Source organism: Hypomesus transpacificus, chromosome 8 (assembly GCF_021917145.1).
Source record: "Hypomesus transpacificus isolate Combined female chromosome 8, fHypTra1, whole genome shotgun sequence".
In the NCBI taxonomy this organism is placed as follows: Eukaryota; Metazoa; Chordata; class Actinopteri; order Osmeriformes; family Osmeridae; genus Hypomesus; species Hypomesus transpacificus.
This window is the reverse complement of record NC_061067.1, coordinates 9592111-9612471: the sequence shown is the minus strand read 5'-3', so window position 1 is coordinate 9612471 and position 20361 is coordinate 9592111. Positions and strand designations below refer to the sequence as shown.

Below are 20361 nucleotides of genomic sequence, written 5' to 3'. Positions count from 1 at the left end.
TTTGTCAAGTTGGATAAAAGTGGAAAATTGTAAAGTTGCCACACAGACTTTGTTCAGGTTTTGCTGGTTACAAGACAGAGTCCCTCAACGAGTGTGCGTGCCAGTCACATGATCCAACCTCATTGGACCAGAGGAAGTTTTAAAGGGTTTTTGAATCTCAGTTTGAACATCTCACAAAACTCAAGCATAGTCAAATGGCAGCCAATTAATACCGGGTTTTGAAAAATAACTAAGGACTTTAAAGTCTAAACAGGGTAAGAAAGTGAGGGTTATGTTTCGACAAACACATTTTCACCTAATGCCAAATTCTTGAATTTAGAAAATACCAACTGTGCTTGCTGACTTTAGCATCTGTGTAGCATCTTTAACATTGAGCAACTCAAAAGGAAAAGATAAATATCAAAAAAGAGAAATGAAAGGCTTTGCATGCTTCAGGGTAATAAACAAAGTATGCCAGGATCAATGTATTTCCCACTATGCTGTGGGACAATCCAAATATATATTGACCCATCTCATTTGTTAACTAAAGTGAAAAATAAAGTAAAACTTCAGACCTTACAAAAATCATTCATAAATAAAATATAAATAACTATTACACAAGCTCCAACATAGAACTGGTTTTAAAAAAATACAATAAATATACCTCCCTTGAAACACTTGGTTCAAAAGAAAAAACTAAAATTGACAAAAAGTACAGAAAGGACTATACATTTGTCATACACAGTTTAAATAAAACAAAATATTTGGAATTCGACAATGGCTGCACTTAAAACAGTCGTATGACATTTCATTACATTTTTTTAAAGACTGGATTTCAATCAAACAAGCATTGCTGGAACGACAGTATAAATCCTGTACACCTAAGCATATCTAAACAACTATGAACTACATTCACTGAGTGAAAATAATACAATAAATGCATATTTGACTGAACAACCACATTATAGATACATATACTATGTATTACTTTGAAATTAACTTGTGAGAATGTCTAGAAAAATATATTTGAAAAGGAAAAGTTATTTATTTAATTCTGATTCTATTCATCACATTTAACATATGGGAATTGGTGTTGCCAGAAAACCTTATCGTACTTTTACATTTTCACACAAAAATCACACTACCAGTATATGTTTTCTCTATAAGAAAACCTTTTGATAATAAACTGTTGGCCATATATGCTCATATAGGGGTTTATCAAAACTTTAAAATCCTTAAATGTGTGCTGTAATTGGCAAAAGTGCAGTCTAGTTGAATCTAACATTAAAGGTAAATAAAGCTTTCATTATAATCTGTTTGTCCTATACAATATAGACACAATGTTCATCAAATCAATCCTCATCCATTGATACATTCATTTATCATTCATTCACTCATATATTTTAGTTATCACGTACATTGAATAACAACAACAGCAAACAAATAATGTGTGATTTGAACATTCTTCAGAAGTAGTTTCACGTTGACATAGTGAAGGACAAATGAACACACACACCTACACCTACACACACGCACACCCACACACACCCACACAGTATTCCAAATTCCATCACAGGGGACTTTTTCCATTGTTATATTGACTTGGCTGGGGCTGAGGCAGCCACAGAGGTCCTACAGAAACCAACCTCTGCCTGGACAGGTGTGGCCAAACTGGGGGCCAACAGGACCTCATGGACCCCCACCCCCACCTCCCCACCCTTAGACCAGCCAGGGCCTGACCTCACTCGTAACCAGTGGTTCACCTTAACCCCCTCTGCCACAGAAAGTCACCTGAGCCTCAGAGCTCCAACAGAGGCCTCATACCTGGGCCCCAGTCCCTGGCCCGGGTATGAACAGGCCGTTAGCAATCAGGCTAACTGCTGAGAGGTCAGGCTGAAGCCAGCTCATCTAACAACACAGGTTCATGGCAAGGTGAGATAGTGTCAGCAGTCATCTGGGATGAGGCTAAGGTATAGGACCAAAAACGAACTCCATGAGAGAGCGTCAAAAAATACAAAATAGATTTGAAAGAAAGTTTCATGAGAGTTTCATCCAGCAGAGGGCGATCTAGAACAACAGAAGAAAGACAAGAGCGCTGTTCCTCCTGGGAAATGAAGTCTTTGTTGAACACAAAAAAGGGGGGGGGGGGTGAGGGGTGAGGAAGAGGGGCGGTTAGTTTGCATCGGACGTGGGCGCAGACGCTGCGGCCGCCGTTGACGCCACCTCAGGGGCATTGTCATGGTTACTGTTGTCTTCCTCCTGGGAATCTGAGAGAGGAGGGGAAGAGTCAAAACAAGTGCCCCCTTCACACCAGACAAAATAAAAAGAGAACAGGAAGGAAGAGAACGAGAAGAGGGGAAAAGGACGATGAAAAAGGAGAGAGAGAACATATGGCACATGTAGAGTGGTTGCCTAGTGACTCCAGGCTGCTCAGCAGGTTTTAATGTGGAGTTGGGTCCAGATGTACTAACCTGAGTCGCCCCTCACCTGACAACGGTCTAAACGACCAAGTAGCAACAACAACACATGCCTGGATGAACTTTTCTCACTGTTCTTACTGTTCTCCAAGCTTTTTGGAAAGTCTTGACACTACAGACATAAAGGTTAAATAACACGAAAGTTGTTTTCTACGTTTGTGAGTAAAACAGATTCTAAGGCCAGAGTGTAAACAGCAATAGCAAATATGTGAGAGGGCAAGTTTGTTTGACAGCATGACCCTGTTAGCTGACACAGCATGGCTGAAGTACTTTACAATACAATACAGTTTTTCATGTATTTTTGCTTTGAACATCTCCTTTTGAGTAAAGTGTGTGTGTGTGTGTACTGTATATCGTGTGTGATTATTTGTGTAAACGTGTTTATGTAAGGACACTGACAAAAAGTCCTTCTCAGGATTCGGAGATGGTTGTGAAGTATCCTTGAAAAATGCACTGTCACCATAGCAACATGAAGAACAGACTGGAGGAGAGGAAAGCACAGGTGAAGCTGGTTTTGTGAGGGAAGAGTTGGTGACATATGGCAGTGTGGGTGATGAGGGCTCTGGCCTTACAGACATTAACACACCGTTCCACAGTAACGTTTACAGCATTTCAGATGTTAGGAAGTTAGCTCAAATATTACACCTGGCTTAATGTCTTGATTAACAACCTGTAGCTGGCTATAGGTGTAATACTTGACTGCAATCATTTGATGTCCAGCAATAATAAAAGGAGAAAATACAACTTTGCATCAATTATTATTCTACGATGTGGTTCAAGTAAAAATATCTTGTTTCCAATAACTCACAAAAACACTGTGGAAAGGCCTAGTTAACGCCCAGCCTTGTGGGAAAAGGCGGGGGGAAGGGTGTTTCTGTGGAGATGGGGTGTTTGTGGGGGGAGGGGCGGGTGGGAGAGGAAACATAAAGGCAGTGGTTTTACCATCAGACGTCTCTCTCTCACTGTCATCGTCTGAGTCTGTCTCAGAGTCAGTCACAGGTGAGTCTAGCTCCTCAGGGATCTCTCCTGTGAGGGGGACCAAACAGCCGTCACCAAAAAACACCCTCGCCCATGCCCAGGTCCACACGCGACACCACAAGAAAACATTTGGAGGCAGTGGGTACGTTCGACTGTCAGAAAAACCACCAAAACCTCCCTAACTCACTGCTACGACAAGCTGCAAAACACTTGACTGTGGAAATATACCCGCTGCACTCCATCAAACTCCTACTTCACCCAACTGCATTTGTCATTTTACTTCAAAAGTACAGTACATATTGTCAGGTCATTCTTGTTCTGTTTTTATGTGAATTATTCAGAATAAAATTTAAAAAATGTTTACCGTTATTCAAATTGCTGATAAGTATACTAGCTCGTATAGGTTTGGATTTACAGTATTTATAACAGGTACACATTATTAATATAGGTTTAGATAGGCTGCTACAGATTGACAAGAGGAGCAGGTCCAAATATTTCCAATATACACATACTTGTAGCTGTTACAATTGGTTAATAAACTTGAGAATTGAAAACAACTGAAAACATTTACTGGCATCTTAACAATATATAATACTTGATGGTTTAAGATTTTTTGGGGTTTGATAGAGTGAAACTGGAAGGGGTTCAACATTTATCGACTTGAACAAATTCATTTTCCTAATTTTCACTGGACACCAGATGAGGGGGCTATTTTACAACAAAACACACCAGCAATGCCCAGACACAAGACATGTGTTTTTGTTGTTGGTCCAATGTCAGGAAATTTGAAGCACAATTGTTTTCACATAAACACAGATCGTCATTGCATTTGCCAGATCCACTGGTAATGAATCCAGAACACTGTCCCCAAAAAGTCAAGTTAGCCTGAAAATACCGATGCTTACGATAAGATTTCACATTTACAAGTGTTATACAGTGACTTTTGAAACTTTGGGCTACGTACCATTTTGAACTTGCTGGCTGTGCTCTTGGCTGGACTCCTTCTCGGGGTGTCCTGGTGCCGATGTGGTCCCAACAGCCCCCCCTGGATCCTTGTTCCCTTCCTCTTCTTTAGGTTGCTCCACCACTGCTTCCTTCTTACCCTCCTCCGCTTGGCTCCCTCCCTCCACGTCTGTCTTCCTCTCCTCTGCACCATCCCCCTCTCCCGTCTCCTCTCCTCTCTCCTCAGCCTTATCTGCCGTTCCCGGTTCTTTGCCCTCCTCCGTCTCCTGCTTGGCTTTCTCGTCAGCCTCTCTCTTGGATCTCTCCTCCAGGTCTAGCAGGAGACAAGAAACGATATCCTCTTAAATCCCAAACATCCTTCACAGGGACGTAAACACAGTCTTCCACAGAGTTAGGCTTCGTCTGCAGACGGCCCTCCGCTCTCATCCAGCGAGCACAGACAGAGCATGTTTACATTAACACGATGATCCCCTGAGAACGTTTCAGAAGTTTCAATGAAAAACTCTAGAGTGTTCTCCCCAGCTCGGCTCTATTCTGTTTTACCCTGTTCTAGTCTGTTCTACTCTGCTCTATTCTGTTCTACCCTGCTGTATTCTGTTCTACCGTGCTCTAGTCTGTTCTACCCTGCTGTATTCTGTTCTACCGTGCTCTAGTCTGTTCTACCCTGCTGTATTCTGTTCTACCGTGCTCTAGTCTGTTCTACTCTGCTCTATTCTGTTCTACTCTGCTCTATTCTGTTCTACCCTGCTCTAGTCTGTTCTACTCTGCTCTATTCTGTTCTACTCTGCTCTATTCTGTTCTACTCTGCTCTATTCTGTTCTACTCTGCTCTATTCTGTTCTACTCTGTTCTATTATGTTCTGCTCTCTTCTATTCTGCTGTGTTCTGTTCTATTCTGCTGTGTTCTAAGAAGATTGTGACGCCGCTCTCTAGTTTGCTCTATTCTTTTTTACTCGGTTCTGTTTGGCTCTGTTCTATTCTGCTCTACCCTGTTCTGTTGTGCTGTGCTCTGCTCAGTTCTGCTGTGCTCTGTTGTGCTCTGCTCAGTTCTGCTGTGCTCTGTTGTGCTCTGCTCAGTTCTGCTGTGCTCTGCTCTGCTGTGCTCTGCTGTGCTCTGCTCGGTTCTGCTGCCCTAGATTCCTCTCCGCCACGTTTCCCCCACCTTTGGTAGCCTGGGTCTTCCACTTCTCCCGGTTCTGGTGGACCTCTTCATTCCACGTGGCCTTGAAGCATTTGAAGTCGACCGTGTGGAGGGAACAGTTGACAGTCCCACTGCCCTCCGAACCCACGCTTTTAACACTGGAACGCTTCCCATCTCCCTGTGTTATACTGTTCAGACTGCACACACACACACACACACACCACACACACACAAAGTCATAAACATGACGTGTAATTCTGATGAAATAAAACACAAAGATACACATTTTCCTGTGAATTTGGTAACAACATTGACCAGTAATATCAAATCCTACTTGTCAGTGTAGCATAGCGTCAGGGAGAATGTGAGGATAAGAGGAATATTAGGCTGCTGTGTTTTAATCCTGCCTGCATGTTTATTCTGTATCAGAACAGATGGACGGCTCTGAGATACCAGTACAGCATGACAGATGTGCTTGTTTGCAAATACAAGCTGTGTGCATGTGAGGGAGAGACAGAGAGAGAGACATACCGAGAGAGAGACAGAGTGACAGATAGACAGACAAAGCGACAGGGATGGACCAAGACAGACGGAAACATTTAGACAAAGAGAGACAGAGACAACAGAGCGAGCGATGTCAGGAAAGAGGGAAAGGTGTTTCTTTTAAGAAACTGTAGTACACGTAAGCCTCTTCCTCCATCTTCCCTGAAGCCGTTAGGGTGAGAGCAAGAATGACAGACAACGAGGGAGGTAGAGAGTGAGGGAGAGAGAGAGCGAGGTGGAGAGCGAGTGAGGGTGAGAGGGCTAGAGCGAGGGAGAGAGCGAGGGAGAGAGCGAGGGAGAGAGCGAGGGAGGTGGAGAGCGAGTGAGGGAGAGAGCGAGGGAGGTGGAGCGCGAGTGAGGGAGAGAGCGAGGCAGAGAGCGAGTGAGGGAGAGAGCGAGGCAGAGAGCGAGGGAGAGAGCGAGGGAGGTGGAGAGCGAGTGAGGGAGAGAGCGAGGGAGGTGGAGCGCGAGTGAGGGAGAGAGCGAGGCAGAGAGCGAGGGAGGGAGAGAGCGAGGCAGAGAGCGAGGGAGGGAGAGAGCGAGAGGAGAAACAAAGGGTGGAACGGGAAAGGACAGACATGGCACGGAATGTTTATAATCTGTTTAAAATCATCCCACTCTTATTACGAACAGGATGGGGCCCATGTTTCTATGATGGCATAGCAGTCCTGGGTCTTTGAGACCTCAGACACACACACAGACACACAGACACACATAGGCATAGTCACACACGTACACACGCACACATGGAGACACACACACGAACAAATAGACATTGTGTCACACACGCACAGACACACAGAGATACACACACACACACATAGTTGCACACACAGACACACCCACATCGTCATAGTCACACACACAGACCCAAACACATCTTTTGACAGTACACCACAGTGGAGGTGCAAACAAGTGTTTAATGACTGTCGATAAGAAGAAGGTCCATTCCTGACTGGGCTCATTCAATTCAGCATCAGACAAGGAGCTCGAGGACGCGAGATGATAATTACTCCCACACTAACATCTTGTTTGGCTTCATTTAGTCACCATTAGGCTGTTAATTAGAGGGGCCTGCCTAGGTTAGCTCTGTTGGTTTATACAGCGCCACTGTCTTTGAAGAACAGAGGATGTTCTGGAGTCACAGAGTGTGTGAGATCATGCAGTAGGTGACATCTGTGGGGTCCCAGTGATTATCAACGGTGGCATCCCATCAATCAAGAGGACTGGAGTATTGTATAGTGTGTGCAGGTGTGTTAGATATATACACACACACACACAGATGTTCGAAAATGCAAGTTTTCCTTGTTTTACACTACTCGAGAGGCCTTCTGGTTCCCACAAGAATAGTTCAGCGAGCCCGCCAGAGGCAGTTCGAAGGGACAGAAATGACAAAGTGGTGGGTTCGGAGGTCAGCATCCCTCCGTCTCTCACCTGGAGCGTCGGAAGCCAGCGAGGCCGGAGTGAGACGCGTCATCGATGAGCGGCGTCACAATCTTCTCTGTCATGTCTGTCAGCACCGTGAAGGTGGGCTCCACGATAAAGTCAATAAATCCTGGGAACACACGGGCAAGAATACACAAGCACATATACACACACACACATACACACACACACGTCACATTTACGATGTTTACTGTACTGTGTCGCAACAGATGGAAGGAAGGGTGTTCTGTTGTAGCTGACAGTAGTACCTTTCTTCTTACCCACTGTGTCGTCTAAAATGGTGCACTAGTGTAGTAGGCCTAGTACCGTAGTTGTGCTACAGTGCTCCTAGTGCAGTAGGCTTAGTACAGTATACCTGATACAGTTGTCCTGTTACCGAATGTATTGAATTGTTTTTTGTAGTTGACTCACCTATCTGGGACTGGGCGACCATGGTTGACTTGCGGTCACACAGAGGAGAGAAGGGTAGGCCCAGTTCGGCTTCTTTGTCCCCCTGAAAAAAAGACCTTGTTACAGGGGACGAGCTGTCCATTCAGTCTTCTGTGATAACATAGGGGCAGAGGCTGGGCCAGAAGTTACACAAGCTCAACCCAGCGTCCAAAGACTGAACGGTCAATGAGGAAGCTTTGAGTGAGATGTACCTTCAGAGTACATCTCAGTGTTTAAAAAAAATGAACAAACAGGTGAAAAGGTCAGGTTTGGTTGGGTCTACTTTTCATCTTCAGACAGTTTGCAGACGTTTGAGCAGAAGGTCAGTTATACTGGGCTGACAACGGAATTAGGAAAAACACAAATTAGTTGATCGTACCATGACTAAGCAGATGCTAACATGAAACGTTCCGCTTCACTACTTTTTCTCCTGCCCTCCTTTCCTCTGCTAAATCCTTCTTTCATTCTTTCACCCTCCTGTCTGCTGGATGTGAATGTTTTCAAAATAATGCTGCAGTAAATCAATCTATTTTGTTTATCTGTACAATCAACTCCCTTCATTCCCAGAGACAGACTCGCTTTGAAGATCAATTAAATTAAATAAAATGTTATTTTATTGTCAATTCTGCCATATGCCATATCCTCTGTTTGTCCAGACACACAGAGGAATCGAAATGACATTTCCTTTAGGACCTTAAGATAAGGAATTCTGGGAAATGTGGTCCACTTTACCTCAAGAAGCAATTGACCACATTCTCCAGTAAGACGCAGCCTCTACATCCAGTCCCTAACCAATGATCATTTCTGGATTTGAGATTGTGACTCTTTCCTGGTATCATCCTTCCAAAGGTGAACTTCCTAAAACTTCCTGGAGCCATTTAAATCTTTGACTGTTAAGAAATGATTAGAACCTCATGCGCATTCATTGTGCTTGACATTTCAATTAATATGATTTGTCGACGAGATGCCAGCACCAGACTGATCGGACCTTTCCAGCTACACATCTATAAATCCCCACTTTCTCCTGATACTCTGAGGAGCCTCCTCCAGTGTAATTTCATTTTCTGAGGGAAGAATTAATCAGTCCGCTTGGTAATGAAAGGATATCCTACTTTCAAATCACAGTTAATAGAAAGTTGGATTGAATTCACTGCTGAGTGGGCATGAGCAATTTGCTCCCCCCTTTTTTTTTTCTTCACACCACATCCCCCTGCTCACATTCAACGTGATTTTAAACGTGTTTTCACCATATAGCATTTTCATGAACATCTATTGCTCATTGTCACTTTATATTCATTGTGATTATAAATGTGCATGGAGCTGAAAATGAATGGCCTCATTTGTTTGAGAAGACGCCGGATGTCCTTGCGAACTGCCAACCCTCACGCATACTTCTATCCATGTGACGCAGTCTCTTCCTACTGTTGTGATGCCTGTAGCATCCACACAGCTGTAGTCACTCTCTTTTCTACACTCCATCCTACGTACCAGTGAGTATGTGCATGTTAGAGAGTGTAGTGCCAGGATAATGGGATTACAGCGGACTAACAGGACGGAGTCGGTCTGAAGTCTCGCGGCGATGAGGATCCCCAATGGGATTAGGATTAAAGTGTTGGATTATCACGCCTGTCGGCGTCATAACGCATTAGGGGGGAAGACGGCGGGAAGGAATGTCAACGATGGACCTTCCAGGGGTTCACCTCTACACACACACACACACACACACACACACACACGCACACATACACACTGACCTGTCGGAAGAACTCTTCCAGTAGCGAGGTGGTCCAGCGATGGTGCAGGTCCCAGTTCTTAGCTGGGTGACTGATGTCTGCAGTGTGCAGGAGCAGGGATAAGGCCTTGGGCTTGTCTATCCTACACAGGAGCAGCACAGACCAAAGCAGATAAGACACGGGTGGTGCAGAATCGAAAAGCAGAAAAAAAAAGATCGCAAACAATAGAACCGACCAAACCAGGCTGTTCAAAGTCTAACTACAGTGAGAGAGAGGGCAGTGTTTGTGTCGGATGCGCTACGTCTGAACGGTGTGCCGCGTGTCTAGACGTGGCAGAGGAACGAGGGGGGCACTCACGCCTCGGGCTGCAGGAGGAAGTTCTTCATGGCCTTAATCTGCTGGAAGTGACAGGACATGTCTGTGGCCAACACCATCTCCACCACCAGCGCTCGCAGCTCCCTGGGGGGGAGGGGGCAGGAGGGAAGAAGGGGGGAGAAGAAGGAGGGTAGGGAGGAACGAAGAGGAGTGCAGAGGTAAGTGGAAAGGGGGGGGGGGGGGGGGGAGGGAAGGAAGGAAGGGCAGGAGGGAGGGAGGGAGGGATGGAGGGAGGGAGAGAGGGAGAGAGGGAGAGAGGGAGATGGAGCAGAGAAAGGGAGGTGTTGAAAGTGAGGGGGGAGAGGGTGAGGCAGAAGAGGAGGCAGAGAGAAACATTTGAAACATTTGAGTCTTGCCCATCCAGGACAGACAGACAGTGTGGGGACACACCATTCCCCACACTGCCCAGCTGTCTCTCGTCCTGGCCCCTCACCTCCAGTCATCTTTGGACAGGTTATAGAGAATGTTCATCTCGTCATCGTCCTGCAGCAGACGATAGGCTGCGCTTACGTGGTGGTTCTCAAGGACCGCGCGGTCATTGTAAAGGATGGCCGTGCCTGACCTGACACAGGAAAGAAAGACTGTCAACATCCAGTACGTCCAGCGTACATTAACATGGACATTTCAGACTGTCATTTAAACGATTTGAGTGTTTTACATAACCGAAGCTCACACAAATCCCCCAACTAAATCTATCTTTTGCCTTCTGCCATTTTAAGGTGAGGGCCAACTTCTCTCTATATGCCTTAATGGGAGTGACATTAAAACGGAAGTGACATTTAATCTCCTCTGAAAAATGGCATGAATATAAGCAACCTTTCGGTTCCACTGCTTGCTCTGCGTTGAAATTGTATTTTCTGGTTATTTCTACGGCTGTCACAGTCCATTACCTGGGCTAGGGGTTCTCTATGCTTGTCACAGTCTATTACCTGGTCTGGATGTGGAAGTTGTTAGTAGTGCCGGTGTGCTCATAATCATGGACCGCCGCAGCAAAGATCATGGCAAAGATCTCCAGTTCTGTCAGCCAGTGCTAACACAGAGGGAAGGGAGCAGGAGAGGAGGGGAAAAAAGGAAGGGAGAGGAGAGGAGAGAGGAGACAGGTGGAGAGCGAGAGGGAGAGGTATGGAGGGATAGGGGATAGCGTGGAGGGATTGGGAGAAACGGATGCACATGTTGAGGAGGAGGGTACGGGGGTCGAAGAGGAGGCGTTTTAGTGAAGAGCAGGCAGATCGATTTGCAGTGTTTAGAGGTGTAAGGCTGATGCATTATAAGGTTAAGGTGAAGTGACACATTCACGCTGTCTGTTTTACAACACCCATTCCCACTATATACAGAGCACAGAGACAAAGTAATATAAACATCACCACCCCATGCCTCCCCTTCAGCCCCCCCCCCCCACACACACACACACACACATACTGTTGGTATATTAGAGACCTTATTGCTGAGGCCATTGCTGAGCGGTAAATAAATTGGGAGAAGCCCTAATGTTTTCATCAGAACAGTCCTATTCGGCTTGTTTGTTCTTTTCATGCGTAAATATTTGATTCTATTACATTTTTTATTGAATTTAATGTCAGGAAGTGTTATTGTTGTCAACAAGGCATAGTAAATTAAATCTTGAAATCCCTGTGCATTCCATAGCATAAATACATGAAATAGTAATGATTTAATAATAACATAAAAAAAAGAAACCATAGTTGCTATTTTGAGTCATGAATGAATTTTTTGATCTTCTCGTGTTTGCTCTCAGACTTGCTAGACAGCAGTGATTGTGTTACAACTCTGTATTGGGTTATTATTGGGTTTTGTGCTTTCTCTGACTACTTCCATTTGTCCAGAATGTTCCCTCTGCAGGGTTAGCACTGGTGACCACGGAATCCTTTTCCTCTCCTCCTTTCCTTCACAAAATGTTATGTCCTCAAATCTTTTCATTCAGAAGGCTATTCATTACAAAAAATGATCTTCCATGTTTCTGGCCGTGGCAGATAATGAGGGCTAAGGCAGAATTTTACTGCTATCTGAACAGGCAGCATGAAGCCTTCTGACAGCAACGATGATTTGAACGTCTACTGTAGTAAACCCCTGGAATTGTTATGGTCATCCATTTTAGACAGTGTTACTAAGCAATAAAACATGCTGGCGACTAATCCAGACTGACACACACACACACACACACACACACACACATGCATGCATGCCCCAAGTCCCCACGTTTGGCACTCAATTGGGTTCAATGGACCGATCCGGCCAATCAGATTCAACATCACATCATGCATGGACTATAACCACTCATATCAACCTCACCTCATAGACCTCGCTCCATCTTAATGGCACATAAAACTGTCACATGGTGGTTAATCACTCCCCCTACCCCCCCCCCCCCTCCTACACACACACACAAATAAATGTCACACACACACACGTAATAATGTCACGCACAAACACACACACACAGTCTGCCTTACCACCATGCCAGTCTTCAGCAGCAGGTAGTGGACTGTCTGTGTGACATCGGCGGCGTGCATCAGGTTGTGGTAGGGGTTCTTGTGTTTGCTGTAACCCACCTCCAGAGCTTCCACAAAGGACACCAGGGCAGAGATAGGGATCTGGAGACACACACACACACACCACACACATCTCGCTCAGTCTCGTTTGTTGATGATTCATGTTCCACCGTCGTTACAGGCAACATCAATAGAACATGAGCCCAAAGTCTGTTGTTCTTGATGATGTTATCTGTTTGGTGTTATTGGTGTTATTAAATGACTGTTCTTTCAAAAGCAAGGGGCACGACTGTATTTATTCTTTCATTCTTTCGCGGAAAACTCTCAATTTAAATGAGAGTCCTTCTCTTCCGTGAAAGACAAGCGTTGTGTCAGTTACCAACCCTGTAGTTCCACTTCATGGATCACTACAGGGATAGTTGGGTCGGCTCGACAACCTCAGTGATTACATACGGTCAATCCCACCAATGTCACAGTAAGACTGACGTTAAGATGACCACACACAGACGTCCGCACACACGCTTGCACACACATCCCGTCCCCCGCCCTGGGCGAGCAGAGAGAGATGGACAGAGCGCCTTCCTGTACCTTGAAGCGATTGATTAAGTCATATCTGGTGAGCAGCTCGTAGAAGATGAATTTCAGCGCGTGATCTCCACTGGAATCGTTCAGAGCGAACACGTCGAAAGACCACATGTCCACGTGCTGGGGGAGGAGAAGAAGGAGGGAAGAAATGAAGAGAGTGGTATTGATTCACTGTTGTTCATTCTGCACTCTGGTCCCGAACCAGATTATGTCTGCCAATAAAATGATTGAACAGAGTTTTGTTGTGTAAAACAAATCTATTTGTGAAAACGGCATTTGCATTAAAACGTCAATACGTATAGAGGGATCACAGACAAAATGAAATACGATGTCCAAGTCAACCCGGTAGAATTCAATTAAGATATCTGCTGAGGTGAGTGGAATCTGAAGTTGTGCAGAAGCTGTAGCTGATCTTATTGTGGTAGAATTCCCACACGTTTGATAGTAGATCCATAAATCTAAACTGAAGGCAGTGAGACCTTCATTGAGTCTGGAACCTTTTACACACGCTAAACATGGATGTCCATTGATGATGTGCACGTCACACTGATGACGTCACAGAGTCCAGGAGTTCTGAGGCTGGGGCCAGAGCAGGGGGCCGGGACTGTGGTTGTGCTTGGGGCTGAGGCTGTGTGCCACGGGCTGAGGTTGGGGTTGGGGCTGAGACTGTGTGCCACGGGCTGAGGTTGGGGCTGAGACTGTGTGCCATGGGCTGAGGTTGGGGTTGGGGCTGAGACTGTGTGCCACGGGCTGAGGTTGGGGCTGGGGCTGAGACTGTGTGCCACGGGCTGAGGTTGGGGTTGGGGCTGAGACTGTGTGCCACGGGCTGAGGTTGGGGCTGAGACTGTGTGCCATGGGCTGAGGTTGGGGCTGAGACTGTGTGCCACGGGCTGAGGTTGGGGCTGAGACTGTGTGCCACGGGCTGAGGTTGGGGTTGGGGCTGAGACTGTGTGCCACGGGCTGAGGTTGGGGTTGGGGTTTGAGGCTGGAACTGGGGCTGGGGCTAGGGCCGATGTAGGAGAAGGGATTAGGGCTGGGGCTGGGGCGAGAGCTGTTGCTGGAGAAGTGGTTTGGCCTGGGGCTGAGGCTGTGGCCTCGGTAGTTCCTAGAGGGGGTTATAATGAAAGTCAGTAATAAAGGAAGAGAATAAAAAGTCTAGCCTCATGTGATTTATTGAATTATCATCCTCCCTCAATTCATTTAGTATGACCGCCACCCCACGGTCTCTGTCTGTCTGTACCTAACTCTACATTCACTCTATCTTTCTCTATCTTTCTCTATCTTTCTCTATCTTTCTCTATCTTTCTCTCTCTCTCTCTCTCTCTCTCTCTCTCTCTCTCTCTCTCTCTCTCTCTCTCTCTCTCTCTCTCTCTCTCTCTCTCTCTCTCTATCTCTCTCTCTCTCCCCCTCCTTCCCTCCCTCCCTCCCACCCTCCCTCCCTCTCACCCACCCTCCCTCCCTCCCTCCCCCCTCCCCTTGCAAGAACTCCAGACGTATTTCCAGTCTGCAGCATATTAACAATGGATATCTTTAAATTGGAAGTTTTCCCTTGCTCTCCATCTCTGTCGTCCACCACTGGCTTATGGAGCCTTCAGGCATTCTGGGAGAATGAGTTCAGTGATGAGTCCTGTTGCCGATCTACAGTCATCGCCTGCGTGAAACTACGGGCCAGACGTGCACCCTGGGTAAATCACTGCTCTCCAGAAGACATTTGAATGAGCACACCAGTGTGAAAAATCTGTCATGTTGAATGCAAAGCAATAAAAACAAACTTGAGCTGGACCTTTCCACAATGTGTGCATAATGTGAGATATGACATCACAAGACTACTGCACATTTGCCCCGGCTGGACTGGAATGCTCCTAATCACATTTGAAATATTCAATGCCATTAAGAATTTCGTTTAATATAATCCAATCTAACATTAAACATATCAATGTTCTCATGAAATGTTCCGTGCCGTTTGTAATCATAGCACCCAGACGAGTTTTGAGAGGGAGCGGAAGGTAGAAAGGGGGAGAGACAGAAGGAGAAATATAAAGAGATAGTGTGTGTGTGACTGAGAGAGAGATATACAGAAAGAGAGAGAGAGAGCGAGACAAAGAGATAAAGAGACAGACACCCCCCCCCCTTCTCAGCAGACTGGTTAGTTGCATTGCTCTAATTCCATCAACATCACTCAGCCAAGAGGTCAAGGGGTTGCGTAAACACACCCTGCTCAACAGACCAATCACAACGCAGAACAGGCAAGTTCGACAAAGTGCTCTAATGTGCTAAAAGGTCAAACTGGTATTACTGTCCAGAGATGAATATGTATGATCTGGTGTCGTGAAAAAGAACAGATTAGGATTTACACACAGTGACGTAATCCCTCATACAGTACATGTGTTTTACATCTTGTAATGTATGGGATTAAACCTTAAAATCACTTGTAGTAAGTGTCTGTGTAATGACTCTAAGCCTAAGTCTCCCTCCGTGAGAATCACAGTAATGAAGGCAAGATTAGAAGGTGTCCTGTGATGTCTGTCTGTCTAGGAGACAGCCAGGGCCGGGGGCAGGGGACCATGGACCCAGGAGAGGAGACAGAGGGCCAGTTAGGCTGCACATACCCACACACACACTAGCCCATAGGCGCGCCCCCTCTCACACACACACTCCACATGCCGTTTGAGGGTAATAGAGGTCAGCCTGTCAGGGGCTGTGCGATGGTGTTATCTTCACCCCCCCCCCCCCCATCACCAACACTCCCCCCGCCGCCCCCCCCCCCCCCCCCCCCCCCCCCCCGCCCTGGCTCGTGCTGGTGCCTGGCGGTCGGGGGCTGATACCTTGAGCACGGTGATGACGCTGGGAGGGTAACTCAGACCCACCATGTTGGACGTCCGCCGGTACATCCTGTCAGAGAGAGATAAGACACATCACAACCCCGCCTCCAAGACACACACAGAGACCCCCGACGGGACGGCATATCTGGAGAAACCCCCGTCTTGGGATCGAGCAGGAAAAAATGTGTGTGAGAGTGTGTGTGAGTGAGAGAGAGCGAGAGAGAGAGAGAGAGAGAGAGAGAGAGAGAGAGAGAGAGAGAGAGAGAGAGAGAGAGCATTAGAGTTTGTGTGTGTGTAAATGGGAGGGGCAAGGCCATTAAAGGTCATTCTGGGGGTATTGGAGTAAACAGCACACATCAGGGAGTGGATTATTGATATATGGAGGTCTTATCACCTGGTCAGAACTGGCTTCCCCTCTACAGTGAGCCAGCTCAGACTGGTTATTTTACAAGAACTCTTAATAATCTGAAAAGATTCTTAAATGCTTTCAAAATGTACCACTGATCTCTCAATCTGGAAATATGGCTGGACAAGAGGCATTGATATCAAGCCTGTGTGTGTGTTTGTGTATGTGTATACATAGAGAGTGTACTACTGTATGGTACACTAGTAGTACTGTATGTAGTATGTAGTCCAATATTGTTGGGGACAGAGCAGTCTGAAACAGGGCAGTACAGTTGTGATGTCACAACAGGAAGTTTGAGGGCACACCTTTCCACGAATATCCCAGCCTGCACGGCGTGGACGATGCTCCGGAAGCGAGGCTTCTCCTCGGTCCTCCTCAGCATCAGCCCCATCTGCCGTGTGAAGGTGGAGGCCAGCCAATCACGCACCTCCGACGGCACCGAGTCCGATTGGATGTCGCTGAGCTCATCCTCGGTGTCCACCAATCGCCTGTGTGGAGCGAGAGGCACACGCACACACACGGACAGACACACACACACACATACACACACATGTGTCGTGGAGTCACATATGGTGAGAGTGAGGTGTTACATAATTCTCCAGATCAGCTGTGAGGAATCTGTGCCAGCCAATGAGCTAAGGGAGAAGGGACAGGCCCCACCCATCTCTTGTTTCTCATCACGACCTTGGAGTTTAAATGAAACTGAAAGGCCAACTTAGTCTGGAGCTCTTTAATGGGCTTTCTCATTAGGAGCCAATTCCACCAGCACAAATGCTGTGATATTGGAGAGAGAGGGAAAGGGAGAGGGAGAAGGAGAAGGAGAGAGGGAGAGAGGGAGAGAGAGAGAGAAACAGAGAAACAGAGAAACAGAGAAGGAGAGAGAGAGTTAAAGTGAAAGAGATGAAGAGAGGCAGATGAAGAGTGGAAGGGACAGATGGAGAAAACGGTAGAGATGATGAGCGAGAGACAGAGAGAGAGAGCGAAAGAGAGATCGAAGAGAGGCAGAGAAACTTTAGGACTACTTCAGGGGAGGAGCAGAACGACTGTGCCACGTCCTGTCCTCGGTGGCTCTGCAGCGTGACAGCGTGTCCTTGAGGGGTGGGGGGGTTAAGTCTGGGTCCTGGAGGAGAGACGGGGACGTACCTGGTCTCCTCGATGTAGACAGACTCCAGCACAGACGCTGCATACTCCAGGTTCTTCTTCAGGTCCACCACCGACGCCTCCCCTCGCTCCAGCTGCTTCACCAGGCATCGTAACCTGGACACACACACACACACACGCACATCGTCAGCATTAGCTCGTCGACTACAGATCCAGATCCAGCGATAAAGAGGCTGAGATTAGATGAGGACTGCTATCAGGCTAGCAGGCTCTGACCGGAACCTCTATTCCCAGAACCCACCAAAGAGTCAACACACTCATTCTCTTCCATTACCCTTCAAATTACAGCTTAGGTGACTTGCTCAGCTTATCCTCATGCCATGTCCAATGCATGTCGATGGAAATAATTGTGGAGATTGGAGAAAAAAGGGGTATAAAAATGAGGCAGGATTTGCAAGGGTATTTCATGCTTTGTTGGAACCAGTCAAAGTCCATTAACTCAACGCCCGGCACAGATAACCGGGGTCAGCGGGTACCAACCAATCTCTGACGACCTTGTAAAAACAGCTATGTAATTGGTTTGCAATTACACACGGCAGGGTGATTGACAGATGGTCGTCATGGCAACGGACGGAAGGAATGGAAATCGTGGAAAGGGACAGAAATCGTGGAAATGGCGTACACAAATCGGACACAAATCGGAGTTCCGAAACACACACACCCAAAGTGTGTCTGAAATCTCAACAAGCACACACAACCACAAAAACACACAGAAGTACATCTGACAGGGCAGAAACACAGTCTGAACAAAGCAAGGATAAAACAGAAAACAAAGAACTCACGGTTATAATCTCTATACAAACAGACAATGTCCAACAACCAATGAGGTCCAAACCTGAGAGATTACTTCTGCCAGTATTTGACAGTGTAATTACTTCCTATGTGACTAAAAGATTACCTTCCACTAATGACAGTGACCTCCATGTACAGGTACCTCTGATTGGGTGATTGTTTAATGTGTGTGTGTGTGTGTGTGTGTGTATGTGTGAAAGAGAGAGAGAGATAAAGATAGAGATTGAGAGAGAGAGAGAGAGAGAGAGAGAGAGAGAGGGGAGGGTCTATGTATGTGTGTCTGTCCAAATATTAGAAGAAGTGCTTCTGTTACAGACGTTTTTAGTACCCTGCTAGGGACTGTGCGCGCGTGCGTGTGTGTTCAGTTCTGAGTAGGCGTTGCACAGTCTGTGTACTGAAGCACAAACAATCCCCCCATGTGTGTTTGTGTGTGTTTACAACTGTTCAAATGTGTGTGTTGATGTGTGTGTGTGTGCTTGGAGGGTGTGACTCTGTGAGGAACACATGGGGACAGGTTTGACCCAGTTACCGGGCCAGCTGCTAAGGCCGTACAAGGTGCAAACAGACAGCGAGGGGAAGCGAGGAGTGAAATCGCTAAGCCTCTTCACTCTTGACTCCGATGTGTTACACTGTTTCATCCTGGTTCACTTCTCTCTCACCCTCCGCACAGGAGGAAAGAGGATATTTGATCCAGCTGACGTCAACCGAGGCCTCTAGCTGGAGCAAAATATACGATCCAAGGCTGAACATCCTGCTCCTGAATTCTTATATTATTATTATTTATTTATTTTTAAGATTCATCCTTTTATTTTACATGACTGTAAATGGAACAGTTGTGCATCATTGGTCGGGGAGATGCTTACCAGTCATAGGTCATGAAGCAGAGGCTGAGGTGAAGATAGAGAGAGAGAGAAAGAGACAAACTGAGCAAGGAAGACAGTGAAAAAGAGACCGCGTGCGTGGCAGAGAGACAGAGGGACAAAGTTTGAAAACTATTGAGAAACAGAGAGAAAAATAGAAAGAGAGAAATAGAGAAAAAGAGAAAAAAAGAGCGCAGATTTTCTTTTTTTCTTCTTCTTCTTTATCATCCAATCAGCAGAGCCCCTGCATCCCCTCAGGATTCCCGTCGTCGGGCAGACAAACACATAATCAATGGTTCCCGTCAATGTCACACCATTAGAGGATTACCCTGCCTTCCCACAATCCTCTCTGATAACCAACGATAAGAGAGCATGAGGCCCAAACACAACCCAGGCACCTGCGTGAACAATGCATGACCTTTCAATAATGCCACTTTATCGTGTTTGCGTGTACGTGAGGGTGCTGCGGCGCGTGTTTGTGCAAGTGCGTTTCCATGCGTGTGCTTGTTTCTGCGTGTGTGCATGTCATCCTACCGTTCATTTGCAGCGCAACCAGAATCAAAGTGGCAAACTACTGTAAATTAGCAGTTTGAGTCAAGTAAGTGTCTTCCTCAAGGACACAAAGGTCAGTCTCTTAATCGAGAGCACCCTTCATTTCCAAGGCACCAGGATGTTTCACAAACTGTGGTTCTCCATTTGTGAATAAACATAGATGTCACTGTACAGAGCAAGGACACACCATTCTGCTTAGAGTTCAAAGATGTTTCCATCTCTATCCATCTCCAGAATCACACTCCACAAGGACTCAAGATCTGAAAATGTCATCCCTTATTCGGAGAGACAGATAAACGACCAGGAATTATCCTCTCGGCTGATTTCCTTGAGCAGAGCTGTATTCATTCATTTGTGTTTGTGTGTTTGTGTCTGTGTGTCTGTGTGAACAAATTGTGTTGTCTAGGTGTTCTTCAAATCAAGACTCCATAAGCAATGCATCTTGTTGAGTAGCAGGGTGAATTATTGCTTTGTGTATGTGTGTGAGCGTGTGTGCGTGTGTGTGTGTTTGTGTGTGTGTGTGTGTGTGTGTGTGTTTGTGTGTGTGTGTGTGCATGGCTACCGTCTGCTCTTGACAAATAGTCTGCTCTATTGGAACTGATGACTCACTGGA

General features: G+C 46.3%; 1 protein-coding gene across 1 annotated transcript; it reads right to left on the bottom strand.

Moving 5' to 3' along the window:
* Window positions 1-624: 624 nt before the first annotated feature.
* On the bottom strand, window positions 625-17632 carry pde1ca (phosphodiesterase 1C, calmodulin-dependent a). The gene is made up of 15 exons (XM_047024527.1): window positions 17527-17632; window positions 16689-16871; window positions 15981-16047; window positions 13159-13275; window positions 12532-12672; window positions 10993-11093; window positions 10497-10625; window positions 10046-10147; window positions 9710-9830; window positions 7938-8019; window positions 7515-7635; window positions 5559-5734; window positions 4399-4710; window positions 3399-3482; window positions 625-2246 (listed from the first exon to the last, which is right to left on the bottom strand). The coding sequence occupies exons 2-15, from the start codon at window positions 16772-16774 to the stop codon at window positions 2152-2154; spliced, it is 1734 nt and encodes a 577-aa protein (XP_046880483.1). The 5' UTR covers window positions 16775-16871; window positions 17527-17632; the 3' UTR covers window positions 625-2151.
* Window positions 17633-20361: the final 2729 nt, after the last annotated feature.

Excerpts from the sequence above, each read along its gene's own strand:
- pde1ca (XM_047024527.1), bottom strand. The coding sequence starts at position 16,774 with ATGGGGCTGATGCTGAGGAGGACCGAGGAGAAGCCTCGCTTCCGGAGC. Across the intron at positions 7,636-7,937 it reads GGTCGCCCAGTCCCAGATAG|GATTTATTGACTTTATCGTG; the intron begins GTGAGTCAACTA and ends GTGTGTTCCCAG. Across the intron at positions 3,483-4,398 it reads CAGCCAGCAAGTTCAAAATG|GAGAGATCCCTGAGGAGCTA; the intron begins GTACGTAGCCCA and ends TCCCCCTCACAG.